At 45.8% G+C, this 18459-nt stretch overlaps 2 protein-coding genes across 2 annotated transcripts; both read right to left on the minus strand.

Moving 5' to 3' along the window:
- Nucleotides 1–1084: 1084 nt before the first annotated feature.
- On the minus strand, nucleotides 1085–11668 carry OGFR (opioid growth factor receptor). Its single transcript, XM_071446576.1, has 8 exons — nucleotides 11353–11668; nucleotides 7801–7845; nucleotides 7053–7115; nucleotides 6685–6769; nucleotides 6257–6335; nucleotides 5740–5806; nucleotides 5312–5460; nucleotides 1085–4523 (listed from the first exon to the last, which is right to left on the minus strand). Exons 1-8 carry the CDS (start codon nucleotides 11563–11565, stop codon nucleotides 3170–3172), a joined length of 2055 nt encoding a protein of 684 aa, XP_071302677.1. The 5' UTR covers nucleotides 11566–11668; the 3' UTR covers nucleotides 1085–3169.
- Nucleotides 11669–12453: 785 nt separating this feature from the next.
- Nucleotides 12454–17946, minus strand: MRGBP (MRG domain binding protein). Its single transcript, XM_071446709.1, has 5 exons — nucleotides 16997–17946; nucleotides 15978–16099; nucleotides 15361–15442; nucleotides 14796–14873; nucleotides 12454–13783 (listed from the first exon to the last, which is right to left on the minus strand). Exons 1-5 carry the CDS (start codon nucleotides 17508–17510, stop codon nucleotides 13593–13595), a joined length of 987 nt encoding a protein of 328 aa, XP_071302810.1. The 5' UTR covers nucleotides 17511–17946; the 3' UTR covers nucleotides 12454–13592.
- Nucleotides 17947–18459: the final 513 nt, after the last annotated feature.

Raw genomic sequence — 18459 nt, forward strand, 5'->3', positions numbered from 1 at the left:
TTTTAGCTTGGCATCTGTGCAACAGGAGGCTTGTAGGAGCACCCAGTGTTTGTCTGACCAGCTCCCCAGCAGCCAGGATTCCTAGAGCTTTGGCAGAGGGATAAAGGGCTCAGATTTACCAGGTTCCCACAAGATTCTGTGGAATAGCTGGGGACAGAAAGTGTGTCTCTAAGTCTCCTGATGGCTTCAGAGTAACTGGAATCCTTTCTTAGACAGCCCAAACCCCCAAGAGGGAGAGCAGCTTTGCCCAGCTTGTACCTCCACCTCCACACTGAGGCCAGCTGGTGGCAGGAGGGGAGGCAAAGGAGATCCAGACCTTGCCCAGAGCAAGCCAGGGCTGGGGGCTGCAGCAGGTGGAGCCTGCCCAGGAGCAGCACTGGAAGGGCCCTGGGAGTGTTCACCTTCAAGACCATCCCACATTTCCAGCAGCCCTCCATCCCACACCCACAGGCAGCACAGCTGAGGGGACACAATGGCTCAGAGGAAATTTTTAATTAATTACCACAAAGACACCCCTGTTCTTGTGTCCTGAAGGGAATAAAAACCCCTGAAGTGAAGCTCCCACAGCCAGGCTGGGCAGGAGCCCCAGGGGATGCTCCAAGCAGAGTCCAGGTTTGCACTGCAGAGCACAACACCTGTGGGAGAAGAGCTGCAAAAGCAACACAAAACATTCTGAAACAAGCAGATACCCCATCCCTGGAAGTGTTCAAAGCCAGGCTGGATGGGGCTTGGAGCAACCTGGTCCAGTGGAAGGTCTCCCTTGGCAGGGAGGTTGGACCAAGATAAACCCTGAGGTCCCTTTCAACCCAAACCATTCTGCAGTTCTGTGATTTCCAAGCACATCATTAAAACAAGCAGCATGGGGGGTGTTTTCCTCTGAAACATTCACTGGACACGTTTTAGAGGTGGAGGAGGACTGGGCAGCACCTCCACAGGAAGAAACAGCAGCTGTGTGCCATGGTGAGCCCAGCAGAGCACCCTCTTGTTGGGGGGAAACAGGACACAGCTCATGGCTCCAGGGGCTGGGTAAATACAGGGTCATATCCCACCCTCAAAGATGGAAAAATATAAAAGGAAACTGAGATGCTTTAAAGTCATGCTTTAATAGGGGAATTAACATAACAGACTCCGTGATACAGCTCCGAGTGCTGGCAAACACCTTGTGAACTCACCACACACACCTACAGCCAAAAGTGAACCTGGCAGGAGAGGGAAGGGCTTGGTTTGAGCACTCACTCCAGGCTGGGGATCAGAGTGAAATCCCATTGAACACAAAACCATAACAAGATATAGGATCTATGCCCCAACTGAGCACATATACACAATGAAAATTTCATTAAATAAGAAAATTACTAAAATCTGTACAAAAGCCACAATTAACAATTCTTAGGAATCTGTTAGGAAAGAATTTTCACTCAACATCTTCAAGTATTTCCATCTGTAGTTAAGTGTATTCTTATTGGCTATTTACCTCCATCTGTTCTTAAGAAGAAAGAAGTATTTTAAAAATATTAAAGCCTTATTTCAGTACATGTGTGACCACGAACATCAGATGTTAGGCTTGCAGACTTTTATTCCCACACACATATGTGGCATGCTGGATCAGAACCTACAGGCTGGGAAGGCAAATCACCCCTCAAATTCCTTGAAAGATAAAGCTTCTTAAGAGCTGTAGCAGAGAGGAAAAACATTGACATTGCACAAGCTGCTGCATCTGCTCCCTGGCATCTCCTACACAAACCAAACAGCACCAAAGAACCTCAAAACCAACCCAAACAACCTGAGCAAACAGCAAGTCCAGACCTTCAGGCTGTTGGAAACAATTTCCTCTGCTTCGTGAAACAGATCCTCTGTTGTAAATTTTTAGGAGTGAAGGTGCTAAACTGTTTTAATGCTCCTTCAGACCTGCTGGAGGATTGTGCAGTGTGGCAGAACAGCTGACAGGGAGGTCAGGAACAGAGGCAGGCAAAGAGCTGGCAAGGTCTGAAAGTAAATTCTTGAGAGCTGGAAATAAATGAACCAGACAAGCATAGCCTCTCCAATTAACGTTTCAATTAACTGCCCCACAAAGCTCAGTGGTTTCCAGACATGCTGCACTGGAGCATGCCCTGGCTGGCTGACATTAAAGGCAAAGCAATCCTGCCCTAAGAGGGAAACAGGCTGGATCTGACACATCAAACCTCAGCCATGGGCCTGCAGGAAAGAGCCTCCCCAGGCCACTGCCAATTACCAGCTAAGGCTGAAAAAAATGCACTGGGAAATACTTGTGCTGCTTTGGCAACTGAGAAATGAGAGCCTCTGAAACAGTCATGGACAAAAAAATCTGTGGAAGACTATAAAGGGGTTGGAAAACACGGGGAAGGAAGAGCAGCTCTAAACAGTTTTATGCAAAACCTGGAGCTTTTTCTCTTAGAAAGCAGCAGGCAATTTGTAGTCTTAACTCTAACAAGAACTACAAAGCAACCTCTGTGGGGATAAAGAGAATTACTCAGCACTTTGCACCTCAAGAGAACAGAATCTCTACACAAAGGTTCATACTGGTCAGAGACACATTTTGGCTACAGATCTATCCCAGTCTAAAGCCAAACCTACCTTCCTTAGAGGAAGAGAGGCAACTACATTGACATCATGTGAAATCCATATACTCATCTCTTTTAGAGAAACAGCAATTTTGCCAGGAAAAAACTCCTGGGAAGGTACAGCCTTTCACAGTAACAAACAGAAGTTACACAGCAGTAGAAAGGCATGGCAAATTAGGTCATGCTGTCTTTACATTAAAAATCGTGTCTTTAATAAATACTTAAGTAATTCAAACAAGGAGACAGATCAGTTTTCCTCTTCTCTTTCAGTAGGGACATAATCAGAATCAAAGCAAAGTGCAAAAATCCCCGTTGCTCCAAGATAGCCCTGAACATCAGATAAAACCCAGCAACAGGACACAGCCTGTCCATGAAGATGAGTAAATTAAGTTTTCCTCTTTAGGGTACCCAAGAGCTGGATCTCACTGAGTTTACTAGAGATGATTAAAAAATCATGGAAGGGTGAAAGTGAGACAGGGGCCAGCTGGATCATCCCAAAGGAAGTTTATTCAGTTCTCCAAGCCACCAAAGCTGGCTCCCAGTACAGGGCAGTGCCATCTCTGCTGGCTCAGGTGCTCACTGTGCTGCTCTCACTCTGCTGCTTCCTGCTCTCCACCAGGCTCTGCTCCATTCTCAGAGCCTTCACCTTTTTCTGGTGGGACCTTAGCACTGTTTTCTTCAGGACAAGTGGGTGTTATGCTCTGCTCATGACTCTCTGGAGCTTGCTTCTTGTCTGTGTCTTCTGCTTGCCCTTTTTCACCTGCCTTTTCCTGCTGTCCTACCTCACCTAATTCACTTTTACCCCCCAGGAGTTTGCTGTTGCAGTGGTGCTGATCACCCCCTGCTGAGTTTTCATCTCCACTGGGCTTCCAGCCATCCTTGATTGGAGCAGTGCAGCCAGTCCTGGAAGCAGCTGGGGGTCTCGCAGCCCCACCATCTCCATCACCACCACCCCCCTTCTCACTTGGCACTTCCACAGCTGCATTTTCCTCACTGACACTTCCTTTTCCAGCCTCACCTTTAGCAGCAGATGGATTTGCCATGGCAGCAGAGGCTGAGGGCCCCATGCTCAGGTTTATGGCCAAGCTCACTTGTTTGCCTCTGGATGTTTTTTTATCAACCTTCCTGCGTTTCACAGCCGCGTCCGCGGCCTCCGGCGCCGCCGGCTCTTTGGTGCTTGAATCATCTTCCTTCAGAGCCTCCTGATCCTCTTCTGCCTGGGAGACTGGCTCTGAGCAGGGGATCTCTGCATCAATTGCACACTCTCCCAGATTATGGGAAATGTTTTCAATATCAGCAGAGTTTTTCAATGATCCATCGCCTTTAGCATCTGCCAAACCTGCATTCAGTTTTCTCTTCTTGCTCTCCTTTGTGCAATCATTCTCTGCAGTACCCTGCCCTTCTTCAGCTTCATTTTTTAATTCCTCTTCCTCCAGCTGGCCAAATGAAGCTTCTTTTTCCTCTTCATCATCTGCCTTCAAAACAAATTTGCTTATCTTCTCCTTTACATGTTCATCACTCATTGCAGGCTGCAACTCCGCAGCATCTCCAGCTTTCTGTTCCACTTCTGAGCACTGGTTCTGATCCTTCTCCACAGGATCACATTTTTGACACTGAGTGTCCTGTCTGTCCTCAGGCCTTTGGTGCAGCTGTGCCTTGGCAGAGCGGGGTCTGTACTTCTGGAGTTTGTCATGAGGCCCCCACACGAAGCTGCTCTGAGGTTTGAAGTGTTGCCAAGCATAGTGGATGAGTTCCCGCCTCTTTTCTTTGCTTCTGACAGTGAACAGGAAGTAATCCAAGGCACTTCTCTTGACATTTGGTAATGTCTCCTCAACAAGAGTTTCTGTGAGGAAAAACTTCACCAAGTGCACTTGATAGTCTTCATATCCCATCTCCCCCAGGCACTTCAGGATGCGAGTAATCCTCAAATTGTTGTGGCTGAACCTGGAGGAAACAGATAAGCAAAGCTATCAAGGGAAAGTCTTACAAATCACTGTGAACCTCTGGGACATCTGGAAAATGTTTTATCATTTACTGACTGTGAGCCATTAAAGACTGTTTGACAATGCAAATGGGAGCACAGATGGGCTTACTTTTAAGGCACCCAGTGCTGCTGTTTCCCTTCAGCAGCTCCTTCCTAACCCTCCCTGGGCTGATAGGATTCATCATCATCAGCTGCTTGGAAAGGTTCAGGCTTTCTGAATCAGCCACCAGTAGGTAAGAACCACCATGTTGGGGCAGATACACAAGTCCTGCCCCTGACAGAGAGCCTGCAGTGTTGAGAATGAAAGGATGCTGCCAAAACCTCAGGACTTAAGCTAGACACAGATGGTTTTTCCTTTTTTATTTTAGTACTTGACAGACTTCAAGTTGTTTTTTCTTTTGTGATTATGCTCACTCCTTTCAAGAGGTTAATATTACCAGGAAGGGTTGTTACTCCACAAAACCTGCAGTAATATAAAACCATCCCATTTGCAGAGCACTTTTCACACAAGGACTCACAGCATTTTACACACATTAAGGGTGCTTCATAAACAACCAGGGAACCATATGGAAAGACTTCTATTTTGTAGCTTAACAGAATAAAAGTTAAAAATACTTTTACTAGATAACATTTATCAACAAAAGTCTCCATTCCTCAATGGCTGGGGATTTCCTAGGCTTAGACTTTTTTTTCCCCTTTAAAGAAGTGCCTGGCTGCAGTAAATGCTCAACAGCATCAACACAATCACCTGTTCAAGTTTTCAAATCGTTCTTGCCAATTCTCTGCTCTCTCAAGTTCTCCAGTTTCTTCATTGACCAGGTTGATTCCATAAAATCCCAGCATGAGCTTGTAAGCACGTAAAAACCTGTCCATGACTTCCTTGGACTTCCTAAAGGCCTGAAAACAGGACACAGCAATTAGAAAAAAAATGCAACTCCCTAATTACCTGCACCAGATTAAGTGGCACCTGAATTCTAAACAAGGGTTGATTGTATCACTAGCATTTCACTGCTGACACGAGACAGGCAAATGCTTCACTGTGAGCTCTGTGCACACTAAAAACCCAAGGAAACAACAGGAAAAAAAACACTAGACTTCAAATATAAGGTATTTAGGGGAAATCTTAACACGCTTCAGATCTCAAATTAAAAAGAGACAAAAGCTTAGAATAAATACCTGGATTTCTTGACAGGTGAGTTGCTTGGCATGCCAGTTCATCCCACGTTCACGTAAAGGGAACAGCCTGAAGAGAAAGGAATCTTCAGGTCAGATGAGCAAGGATGATATCCAACCCAGGGTACCCAACTTGTTAAAACCAAAACAGATTCCAAAATTTGTGGTATCACAGGCAGCTCTCGGAGAACTCCCATCCTTAGGGACACAGAAGTAATTTTCTAGTAAACTCCTCCCATACAAGTATTGTCTACACTAATAACAAAAAACTTTGCTTATGTGGATCTCCCTCTTTGCCTTAACTTTGTGCCACAATACCATAAATGATTGAGATCTACTGCAACACCTGCACTAGAAACCTGTGAACCTGTGCTTTCAGGACTTCTAGTGCTTTGCTTCCTCAGGAGTGCACCTCAACTAACTGAAGTAATTCTGGGCCACGTGTGAAGCTGAAATCAGTACTCCTGACACTTGAAAGAGGCACAACTAGAGAGGCACTGTGTTCATGCAAACAATTTACCACTGTATGTAGGAATGGTTTTCTTCCAGTGTTTCATACTTGTCCCCCCAAGATGAGAGCAGTGTTTCAATAGTCACACCTGCAAGGAAAAGGAAAAGGTGAGGCAAGAAGTGGCACCAAATTAAAGTCAGCCAGTCAGTCACTCCACACAGCTCACTATCCTAACCCAGATATTTACACACAAGCATTAGCTCCTCCCACAAGACAACCAGCCAGAAAAATACCTTTGTTTCCTACCACCAGAATACTAAGGAAAATACAGCAGGAATGTTAAAAAATTTAAGTTCTTGATGGGTTTTTATTGGTTTGGGTGGTGGTTTTGGTTAGTTCCTTGGTTTGGTTTGTTATTGTCTCACATGGATGAAACTACTCTTTCATCACCCAGCTGCAGCAGATAGCATAAAGCAGCCACCACACAAGGCACTCACCGTAGGGCACAAAAGGCATCTTATTTTTGTAAAAGTTTAAGTTCTCCATCTCTTCATCCTCATCATTCTCTGGTTCTTTCAAATCCTGGAGATGAGAACAAGAAATGAACAAACAGCAACCCTTTAAAAGGCAATAGCTCTCCTTGCTTTCCCTCACATTCCCTATACATTTCAAGCTAAATCCTCAAAATGTGCTTTGGAAAGTAGCAGCTTGTTTCTGATGCACCCACATGCACATCATCCCTTCCCCCTCACAAATGAATCCTTGGAAGGTGCTGAGCCTGTAAAGCAAAGGCAAAGAGGTGCTCCCAGCTGCAGGAAGAGTTGCTGCAGCAGGAGTGCTGAGGAGCAGCCCCAGGAGCACCTACTGGGTAATGGTTTCTGTATCTCTGCAGGTCCCTCGCCGCGGTCCAGTTGCGCCTCCCGCTGCACTGCAGAGAAGGGACAGAGCAGAGATTCAGAATAAAATCACCTTCTGCAAAATGAAGTAACATTATATAATGTTCTGACTGCCTTCAGCACCTCACACAGGTTCCCCTGCATGTCCTCTGCACTCCCAGCACCCCCAAAACCAACCAGACTGGTGCTGTAGTCGTGTCTCTGCATTCCTGAAGACAAATTTAAAATAAGAGAAGATAACACCATCTCCTGTCACCAAAATACTTTTTTTTCCTTCTCATCTTATTAATCAAGGTTTTTATGTTTTATGTATATCTTTTATCCCATTGGGTTTGCCAATGGAAAAGATCAGAACAAGCTGGAGATCCCAAATATGAAAATGGGATTGTTTTTCCTTAACTTAAAGGTTTCAAAACAAGACATGTCTCTGAGCTGCTATAAAACCTAGTGAAGACAGAGGCTAGACCTTAAAATTGTAGAATTTAGGACACAGAAATATCCCTTGAATTCAAGATTCTCATTCCCTGCAGACCTTGCTGAAATAAAAGTTTTCTTCATCTTTGCTTTATGCTCAAGATCAGCCTTGCTGATTTAGACAGTGGATAGCACCAGAGCCACATGGTCACATTAGATATTTATTGTATTGGACTTCTCTTCCAATCATAACCTTCATTATTACCCATCTTTCCATGTAACCAAATTTTATGTCAAGCCTACCTGAGAACCCCTCCAAGACAGCAGTGAGGAATTTGAGCTTTGATCCTGCAAATAGAAAACATTTAGTTGGAACATTTTGCAACCAAACTTCACTAAGAAAATAAAAAAAAATAGATACAAAATGAGAATACCCACAGCAGTGACTCACAGGATCCTTATTAGTTGCCAAGTGACAGATTTACCTAGTTACAGCTGAATTCACTGTATTTTATGCATAATTCAAATTGCTTCAGAGAAAAACCTGTAGTGCCACATGAATAGGCACCAGGTTCTCATCACAGATGTGCTAGGTTCATTCCAAGTGTCACATTTAGACAGAGCTCACAAAGAACAGCTTTATTTCCCCTCTGAACTACTTCATGGAAATAGAAGTTCCACGTATGCCTTAGTTTGAAGTGCATTTTAACTGAAATATATACGTATTTATTTATACATTTGATTACCTCAGTGATAAGGGATTTTGTTACATTTCACAAGCAACATAGACAGGTGCAATCTTGCTGAGTGCTGAACCATCTTATCCCAAACCATGACAGGATTTTATTACAGTGTTCTGTGAATTGAGAACCACCAAAAGGAACAAGACTGCTCATGAATAGAAGGCACCCAAAGCACAGCACAGCCAGGGGGTTCAATGCCAGCTCACAGAGACAACAGGGAAGTTGGGAAATGGGTGTAAGATGTGCAGAATCTTGCAAAACAAGCATTAAGTGAAATTTAGAAGAAAGAAGCAGCAAAAACTCCTCTAAGTCACTTCAGAACCTCATTTGATATTTCTTAAAATCACATGCACAAGAGAAAAATAAAATCACTTTCTAACACTGATCACTAGTTCATTTATTATTAGGGCAGGAATTGGTCTAGATTTGTAACACCTTGCTGTAAAGAAGTCTCCCATTCAGTTGCCCTGATGACAGTCATGTGGCATTAATGACAATTTTGTTCCCAATTACCAAATAATCCCAGAAATTCTTTACATTTAAGGTTCTAAATAACATCCTTGAAGACAGTCAGGTGGGACAGGAGAACAGCAGACTGGATCCCACTTGGAAAGAGAAGGGGTTTGCTGAAGAGTCATTGAAGGTACAGAGACAGATGCAATGCCATCTGCATTGTGCAAGAGGCTGTAGAAGGCCTGTCCAGAAGGAAGCCAGATCCAGGGAAAAGGCAACCTGGAGCACAGCAATCCAGAGAACAAGATGGGGAAGCAAAGAGAGCAAAACTCAGCTTTGCTCCTGCAAGCAGGTGTTCCTCCTGGCTCTGTACCAAACTTAAGGCCTTTCTTTCCAGGTAAGAAACACAAACTGAACAGCAAGGCTGAAACCTCTCTGTAGAAATCCAACACCTTTTTGTCTCACAGCAAAACTGAGTGGGTTTCACACACCAAACCTGCATCACACCAGGCAGAATGTGCATTGCTGTGGGAAAGGCAAAGGGAAGCAGAGAACATAACCAGGAGAGGGTGACAGAAAGAGGATCTGGCTGAGAAACCAGCAGGAAAGCTGCTGGAACCAAAGGGGATGCAGACTGTGAACAAGGCACAGGAGCATGAAAGATAAGAGTCCAGAAGAGTGACTGAAACCCTTTGTTGATGCAGATTTAGGAGGAGGCAGGCCCATGGGTTTGTTATTAAAACAGCTGATTATGAACTCCAGGTATTACAGCAGCCTCAGAGGGAACTTCTTAAAATGAACACAACCCCCAAAGTTTCCAAAGCTCACCCATAGAAGCTGAAGGCACTGAAATGCAAGAGAGCTGGAAAGACACACCTGCAGGAACCTCAGGCTGTGAACACTCAGAGACAAAGTGAAATGCAAAGACAGAAGCAGAACTTTATTTTGGAAGCCCATAGCGAAAATAGAAATAAAAAACTCTAACCTCAATACCAAAGAAAGACTTTATCTGCTTCAGGCATAAAGAAAACCATCCAAGCTGAGGGGAGAAGAATGAAAATTAGTGTAAAATAAGCAGAAGTAAGGAACAAGTTTGGGAAATTGATACATGCCTTTGACAGGCTGCAAAGGCATAAATGGCTAGCAGAAGATTTACTGCTTCTTTGTGCATTCATTCTCAGTGCCCTTACAATTTTTTGGACACTGCCAGAGAGAGGTGCCTACACATTCATCACTGAAGGAAGAGCTCCTATTTAAAAATGTAGAATTATATTTCAAGGCTGTCTCAGAGACAACATCCTCCTTTGTAAGGCAAAGCTGGAAAAGTTCACTCACTGGAGTGAAAAAATGGTCCTTGCTTTTACAGTTGTCACCATCCAGAGCTGCTCTAAGGAAAACCTGAGGAACAAACACATTCAAACAGAACAATGGGAATGTTCTGGAGTTATTAAAGTTTGTGAAGCCCAGCCACGTACAAAGGAAAAGTTGATAGGGTGCACTCGAACAATGCAAAAAACTTCAAAGGAAATCTCCACCTCTTCCCCTCAGAATTACAGCTATTCCACCCAAAATACCTTTGGCCTTTCCCAGATCTATGTGCACAGACTACTGTTCCTTCAAAAGTGGTTATTTCTATTTTAATGTTTATCAGGGAAAAAAAAAGGAAGTTTAATATCAAGCTCTTTTAAAAGTATATTCGTTAGAAAGCTTTATTTGCCTATTTAAATTCTAAAGATAAGGACGAGCCGCAGAAATGAAACTCAAAGTGAAGCAGTGTTTTCCCTTTCTCAGAAAGGGGAGGAGTTAAAGGACTGTAGTGTGTTTTACCTGGCATAGGAAGTACTGAAAAGGATAAAGTTCTATTAACCAAAGCAATGCTGGAGAAGAAATAACTGACCCCCGATGTCAAACTGAAATCCACTGAAAATAACAGAAACCTCAGATAAGACTAACAAATTCATTTTGTTTCAAATAAACATTATTTTAAGGCACCAGACACAAGTGCTTGTGTTTTGCACCTTGCTCAAAACTGCACATGTACCTCTAGTTTTTAAAGCACACCGTTGTTTTTTTTGGTTTTCAAAGTTGCTCTACACCCGTTCCCTAAGAAATAAAACACGTCTACGAGAAATAAAGAGTTGCAGCTCATTTTTTAAATTGAGCAGGTGTTATATAATGGATTTTTATTGATGGCATGACAGAGCCACCACACAAAGCTGAGGATACCAACCAAAAACTTAAAAGAACATCAATGGCATAACCTCAAACCCAGCAGCCATCAGCAGGGGCGAACAGGCAGGTACCACACACCACCTGTACTTATGGGATAAAGCACCCACATCATAGGGAGCGGCGAGGAAAAACAAATTAAAATTACATCGCCCAGCTCATGGCAATGTAACCGATCTTGAGGAGACATGAAGTGACAGCACCTCCGTAAACCCTGCTCCTCCAGGGGGATTTGCTTCCCCAAGATGAGGACAAATTCCGTGCCGCGGATCCCCCGAGGGCCGCGGAGCCTCGCCTGGCATCGAGCAGGCACCGAGCAGCGGCTCTGCCCGGGGAACGGGCAAGGAAGGGCCGGGAAGGGGCTGGCAGGGCTCCCCTCAGGCCGTGCCGCCCCGCAGGCTCCGCTCTGTCCCCGTGTCCCCACACGCACCTGGCCGTGCCACCAGCCGCACGCCAGGCCCTGCCCGGCAGGCTCCCCCGCATCCTCCGGATCCTCCGCCGCCTCTGCCTCGCCGCCTCCGCCGCCGCCATCCTCCTCCTCCTCCTCCTCCTCCTCTCCCTCCCAGGTGGAGTCGTACTTCCAGAGGTCCGCCTCGTCCTCCGCCTCGTCCTCCTCCGCCCTGAGCGCGTACCAGGCCGCCATGGGAAGGCGAAGAGAAAGGGAAAGCGAAAGGGACCGGGATGTAGCGGCGGGACCGCCCGCGCGCACAAAGCCCGGGCACGTGTGGGGGGGAACGGGGGGACGGAAGCGCGGGCACGCCCCGCCCCCTTCCTGCGCCGCCGCGCCCCATTGGCCACCGCCCGCGCGGGCTCTGCGCCCGCCCGCACCGCGCCCGGGGGATCCGGCACCGCCCGCGGGCCCCGCGCGGAGCTGAGGGAGCGGCACTCGGGACAGGGATCAGAGAACGGCATTGCCGGCCTTGTACAGGAACAGCGATCAGAGAACGGCATTGCCGGCCTTGTACGGGAACAGGGATCAGAGAACGGCATTGCCGGCCTCAGACAGGAACAGGGATCAAAGAACGGCATTGCTGCATTGTCTGTACAGGAACAGGGATCAGAGAACGGCATTGCCGGCCTCGGACAGGAACAGGGATCAAAGAACAGCATTCCCAAAGAGCCAGCACTCTGAAAGTGAAGGGAGCAACAAGCAAAGTGTTTACATTTGCTGATACTCAACTTCACATCCAAACAATTCCTAAAAAGTCGGCATTGCTGCATTGACTGTGAAATCCCCAAGTGCACTTTCCGTGCTACGAGGTTGGTGCTGAGTGGTTGCACCAGTACACGCCATTGTCGACATATTTCTACTTCAAGCTGTATAAACATTTCATTGGTAGAGCAAAACTTTTTGATTAGAATCCCATGGATGAGAAGGATTTGCCCACAGGGTCATGAGACTTGAGTTCCAAAATCAGCACTTTATGGCCAAAATCTATGTAGATTGTGACACAGTAATCAACGCTTTAATGCTAAATTACTTCTAAAATAAGTTGGGCCAGATTTTAATCAAGTCACACAACAACTGTCATTTAATAAAATAAAAACAAGTCAAATTTATTCTTTGTATAAAACAAGATAAGCAAATTAGGCAGACAAGAACTTGGCTATGTACCTAGAATACAACCAAAAAATGAGAAGACTCCTAGTGCCTCACCTTGAAGGCAATACTCAAAGATCAAGAAGTAATTCTTCTTTTTATTAACTGATAGTTAATATAGTGAAACAAATTCAGTACCATTTCAGCCTGCTTCATTCACCATTTAACAGGTGTGTGTTGACTGCGATCCATCTTTTGACAACACAAAAATAGGAACTTCATCAAATCTCAATGTTCTAGCATATAAAAGATAAGCATTACAATGTCAGCAAGATTCTTCAGTTGTAGAACAAAACAAACATTTTGGAAAACCAATTCCATTCACATCTACTAAAACTGCTTTAAAAAAATAAATAATTAAGTACAAACCCCACTGTCATACACTACTGTATTACAAATGGATGAAGCAACACCTCCACATTCAGGCACAGCTCAGCTGATCCCTTACAAAACCGTGTGTCATCACCAGATATTTAGGACACTTTCTAAGTATTTGGGCTAAAGGCATTATAATTTTCACTTTACTTATGGTTGAAAAATTTTACATCAAAAAGGGTGAAATGAGGTTCCTCCAGCCAAGAGAGCAACAGAACCTTTCAAATGCAGTGGTCATCTGCATTTAGAATTATTTTAGTTTTACTGAACCAACAAATTGAGGCATTTGATACAAATGGAAGGGAAATGGCCAAACATTACCCACAGATGGTCTCTAAAAGTCACAGACAGCAATGGCAGAAATCCCATTTACAGAAACCACCTCTGCTTTTGATGGCCCATGTGCCCCGTGGGGCACTCTTCCCTCGAGCTGTGCTGACACAGAGTGTGTTGCTGGTTTGAAATGCAGCCCTGGCACTGCCACACCCACCCTCCCCTCTGCCAGCTTTGTCCCCACACCCCGGGGAGGCGGCTCCTCGCTGCTGCCCAGAAACCCCCCAGGAGAGACAGAGCCAATGCGCAGACTCCTCAAATACTGGCTCAGGTATCTTTTACTTCCTCCCAAAGTTTGTGTGCTGCTCCTTGTTTTTCCTGCTCCCTCCTCCCATCCCAGAGTTTGTCACTGCTCCTCAGCTCTACGTCCTGCGTCGTTTGGCGGCGCTGGGACTCGAGGGGTTGCTGTTGGCATTGAGAACCTTCTCGGTGACTCTGTTGCGCTTCCTCTTATCAGACCCTTCTTTGGATCCGGGATCTGATGAAGTTTTCTCTTTCTCTTTGCTGCTTGGCTTTTCTGTTGTTTTTCCTAAACTTCCAGAGGGTGCAAAAACTGAAACAGGACCAAAGTAATGATTCCAGATCAGAGTCATACACAAAGGCAAACAAGAGTGATATCAAACTTCTTTATATTCCATAAAACTTCTCAAAACAATCGACTCTCAGCATACTTGTCCATCATTTAAGTCTTAAGAAAAAATCTCTGAGAAAGGCACATCTTGCTTTTATTATTTGATTTAAAGACAGGCATATATTTTGACAGGCTAAAAATCAAACTCATTGAGTGGAATTAAACAGCACTTAGTATTAAAATAATTAAAAGAAACACTTACAGAAACATAGGACCAATCTATGGAATTTATAATCAACAGGAGTCATTACATTTGGTACCATAGATAATTTTAAAACTGAACACCCAAAAATTTAATATATTTTAAAATACATTTTAGATCTTTTATTACAGTCTTTAAACACCACTTATTCAGTGATATAAATATGATGAAATTATATAGATAGCAGTTGGCTTTGTCTGTTAAGATAAATAGCAGGATCTCTACTGTTCACATTTGACTTGTTCTACAGCAAAGTGTTAGGAAAACAAGCCTTTTATTTAAAAGCAGCAAGATAATGAGAATAAAATAAAATAAGCACTCTGCCCACCTTCCCATTTCAGCACGCAATTTTACAATCTCTTTTGATTTCTAGGTCCTATTTCCCCCATGACTACAAAGTTCCCAACACAAAGCATTCAAGTTCAGCTTTCTTCCAGAGATCCCCAGATTCCTTCAGACTCCCAGGGGTTTGTCAAGTACATATTAAAGCAAAAAAACCTCCAAAGCTATACAACTTTGTACAGATGCATTAGGAGCAAAGAAGAAATCTTTTCAATAAGCAGCTGCTTACTCTGTGCACTCTTAAATTAGTCAAGTTCTTAGCATGAGCACAGGCTAAGTCTGAGTACAAATCACAAAGTACACTGCATTTGGATTTACATTTTAACATTAATTTCTCAATTACAGTTGGGTTTTAATCTCGTATTACACAGTAGAGAGTTACAAAATTACCTTCTTCAGGACCTGCATGCGTTTCCATCTCTTCTTTTAAAACTTCCTCTTTCACTTCTTCTTCCATCATTACTTTTCCTACAGAAAGCATTGTTGGCAATGGTTAGATGGTTTTAAAGAACCACGTGGACTTTTTCTGGATTAGTAGCCTCTGCATGTTTGCACATATTCCATGCAGCGTTCAGCAATAATTCAGTGCCAAGAAATTATTATTAACATGAGAAAGTGAAATGCTAAACAGGCAAAACATATTGCAATGTCTTATTTGTACTATGATTTTACACTGAATTTTTAGTGTACCTAGTAATTGAGAAACATTCCACTGAAGTTTAAAATATTCCAAGAAGTCCTTTGGCAGGTGCTTGAACTTTCTAGTTTCTACTTTGGATAACACACATCAGCTAAATTTCAAAATCCAGCTCTCACTGCTCAACCTGAGATTTCTGTCAAACTCCTGCTCATTTCTATTAGACTTGACAATACATGCTTTTTGGGGGGAGTTTTGTTAAAGATTCTGAGATAAGATTAAAGCAACCAAGAATCAGAGACTGCAATCACATCTCACCTTCTCTCACTTCTTGAATCATTTCATCAGGAAGAGCAAAATTCTTCTCTATATTAGGGAATGGAAGAATCTCAGATTCATGCTTAGAAAGAAAAGAAGGATCTCTGTGAGTGACTGGTAAAGACTTTAATTTGAATTTTGACATGCAATCTCAAGTTCTATTTTACATGCAATTAGGAGCTAAATAATTTTTAACATGACATCTTAGATGTTAGAATCAGGAGGCTTCTGATATCAAGCTGATTACTGAGGTCAGGATACCTGAGATCACAACTCATGATCATTTGAGCTCATTTTAGGAACCTAAACATAGCAATTTCTTATGTAACTTTCTCATTTGACACTTTTATATGTATATCAACATTTCCTGGATCAGCATTTAGGCAACTTTAATAGAACATGGTATCAAAAAACCCCCAAAAAATCCTGAGAAGCCACTGCAGGTTTTATTGTCTCCTACTTGATATACTTTTTTATTCGGGGAAAACCCCATCAACTCACTGGAATGACACCTAATTCTAAGTACCATGAAAGGCACAACAGGCCCAGTGATTTTGGCCTGGCAAAATTTCTGAACTCCATGAAGTCATGTGGCAGCACCAACCCTTTATACTCACAAGAGCCTGCATATCATACATGGTGCTGAGATGGTCCCAGATCACTTTGGATGAGATCTGCCGTCCGATATTCTGGCTGAATTTATCCCGGATACAAATCATGTGGAAATGCCGATTCACACCTGGGGGAAGAACCCAGTGCAATTAACACTGCTAGCAGTTTTATTTATGACACTTAGAGATATAAAGAAATTTATTTATTTACTTATAAATTAAAAAAGCCATGTTATTACAAGGCATCAATATATTACAGGAGAGACAGCTGGCCAGGCTGATCTTTCACCCAACACTGCAGGTGCTGATCTCTAGGGAGCTGAGGGTGCCCCTGTGGGTAATTCTAACACAGAGCTTTTAGAGGGGCTGTGTGAAAAACATCCCAAGGGATATAGAGGGAGTGCTGTGTCCAGTTCTGGGCTCCTGAGTACAAGAGAGACACAGAGCTCCAGGTGTGGGTCCACTGAGGGCAACAGAGGAGGAACTGGAGCATCCCCCGGACAATGAAAAGCAGAAAGAGCTGGGCCTGTTCACTCTCCAGATGAGATATCTAAGAGGGGACATCAACAATGTTTATGAATATCTAAAGGGGGGTGCCAAGAGCAATAGGACATAAAGCACCGGGCAGAAACTGATGCACAGGAAGCTCCACCTGAATACGAGGAAGAACTTCTTTACTGCGAGCACTGAAGCTCGCTGCCCAGAGAGTCTGTGGAGCCTCTCTCACTGGAGACATTCCAGAACGGCCTGGACACAATCCCGTGCCATGTGCTCTGCAATGACCCTGCCCAAGCAGGGATCCAGCGCTCTGCGCTGCTGTGGAAGCGCAGGGCAGCGCTCACCCGACGGCTCAGGGGCCCGGCGGGCCCGGCGCTCCCTCCCCAGGCCCCGCCGCGCCCCGCGGGCCCGGCCCGGCTGCAGGGCGGGCGCGGGGGCCGCTGGAGCCGCCCGGGAGCCCCCGCCCGGCCCCGCTCCGCTCCCAGGCCCGGCCCCCGCCGCTCCCGGAGGCCGCGGCCCGCGCTCACCTACGGGCTTGTGGCCCAGCATGGCGTGGAACAGGCACACCTCCACCTCCGGGCTCCACACCACCGCCGCCTCCTCCGCCGGCGCGCCGGGCTCCGGCCCGGCCGCCGCCGCCGCCGCCGCGGCTGCAACAGCGGCAGCGACCGCCGCGGCCGCCCCGGGCCCGGCCACGGGCAGCGGCGGCTTCTCCACGGCGGCGGCCGAGCCGCCCTCCGCCTCGCTCATCCCCGCCGCGCCGCGCCCGCAGCGGCTCCTGCCGGCCGGGAGCCGGGCACGGCCGCGCCGGGGCCGGGCCTGGGGCGGGGGAGCCTCGGCGGGGCCGCGCAGGGTCGGGGGGGCTCCTCCGGACGGGGCCGCCCCGCGCTCGCAGCGCCGGAGGCGGGAGCGGGGCACCAGCACCGGCCCTGAGGGACGGGCGAGGCCGCGGCTCGGGCCGGGAGGAGGCTCGGGGACTGCTGGGAACAGCGTGGTGGAGCGCTGGGAAGAGCTTGGGGAACAACTGGGGAAAGAACGCATTACAGGCCTCTGGAAGCGCCTTGCCTCTGGAACACCGCGGATGTGTTTCAGGGTCTCTTGTTTTATAAGTAAAAAAAGCTGCCGATTTTTTTTAAAAAGGCTGCAGAGTGAGCAGATTGGACCAGTTGCTGCCAGGGTGGAGTTCTAGCTGTTTGTTATTGTAATCACCGGTCGTTTTCGTTAACTACCTGTCGTTGATGGTTAAGAATTCCGCCTTTTGTCGAGTGACACCCCGCTGCTTCCTGGAGGATGACACCCAGACGGTGGAGGAGAAGGGACATGGAGTCAACATGCAAATGATACCGGATCCAGCACGCAGCGGGAGAGACCCCTCACCAAACCTAGCCAAAAACCCCTAAAACAACGAGCCAACACAAAATTAAGATCTCAAAGTGATGTCTGGAGGTGAGGAACAAAGCCCAGAGCCTGAGAGACGCTGAGACCCTTTTTTGCCCCTAGCCACGGAAGGACCTCGGCTAGAGCCAGGACCCTGGGAGTCAAACCAAAAAAATGAACAAGGGATTTTTCTGACAATCTCGTGAGGACGGAATCCCCAGCTCTACCCACAGACCAGTGGCCAAAGCTGTACTCTTGCTCTGAGTCACCCCTGGGAACAGCAGCGGCGTGAGCGCGGACCTGTTGGTTCTCCCCACCCGAGCTGATCACTTTTAATAAAGGCATTGTAATATATGATAGGGAAAATTCATGCTATTAACGTATTGTATAAAATATTGTGAAATCCAAAAGCATGTCTTTTGACCATCCCAGCCGGGAGCAGCTGTCTCTTTAGATTCAACTAGTTCCCGGACACAAGTTAAGATGACGATCGATGCCTTAACATAAGAATAGAAGCTTCCAGGGTGATAATCACCGGTTTCTCGAGTTGTCCGGAGCCACCCAAGAGCGATTATTGCCTTGCCGATTGCATCTATCAAGACAATCAGCGGTG

This window comes from Agelaius tricolor, unplaced genomic scaffold (genome assembly GCF_023055355.1).
Source record: "Agelaius tricolor isolate 1412-34295 unplaced genomic scaffold, bAgeTri1.0.p SCAF_23, whole genome shotgun sequence".
Classification (NCBI taxonomy): domain Eukaryota; kingdom Metazoa; phylum Chordata; class Aves; order Passeriformes; family Icteridae; genus Agelaius; species Agelaius tricolor.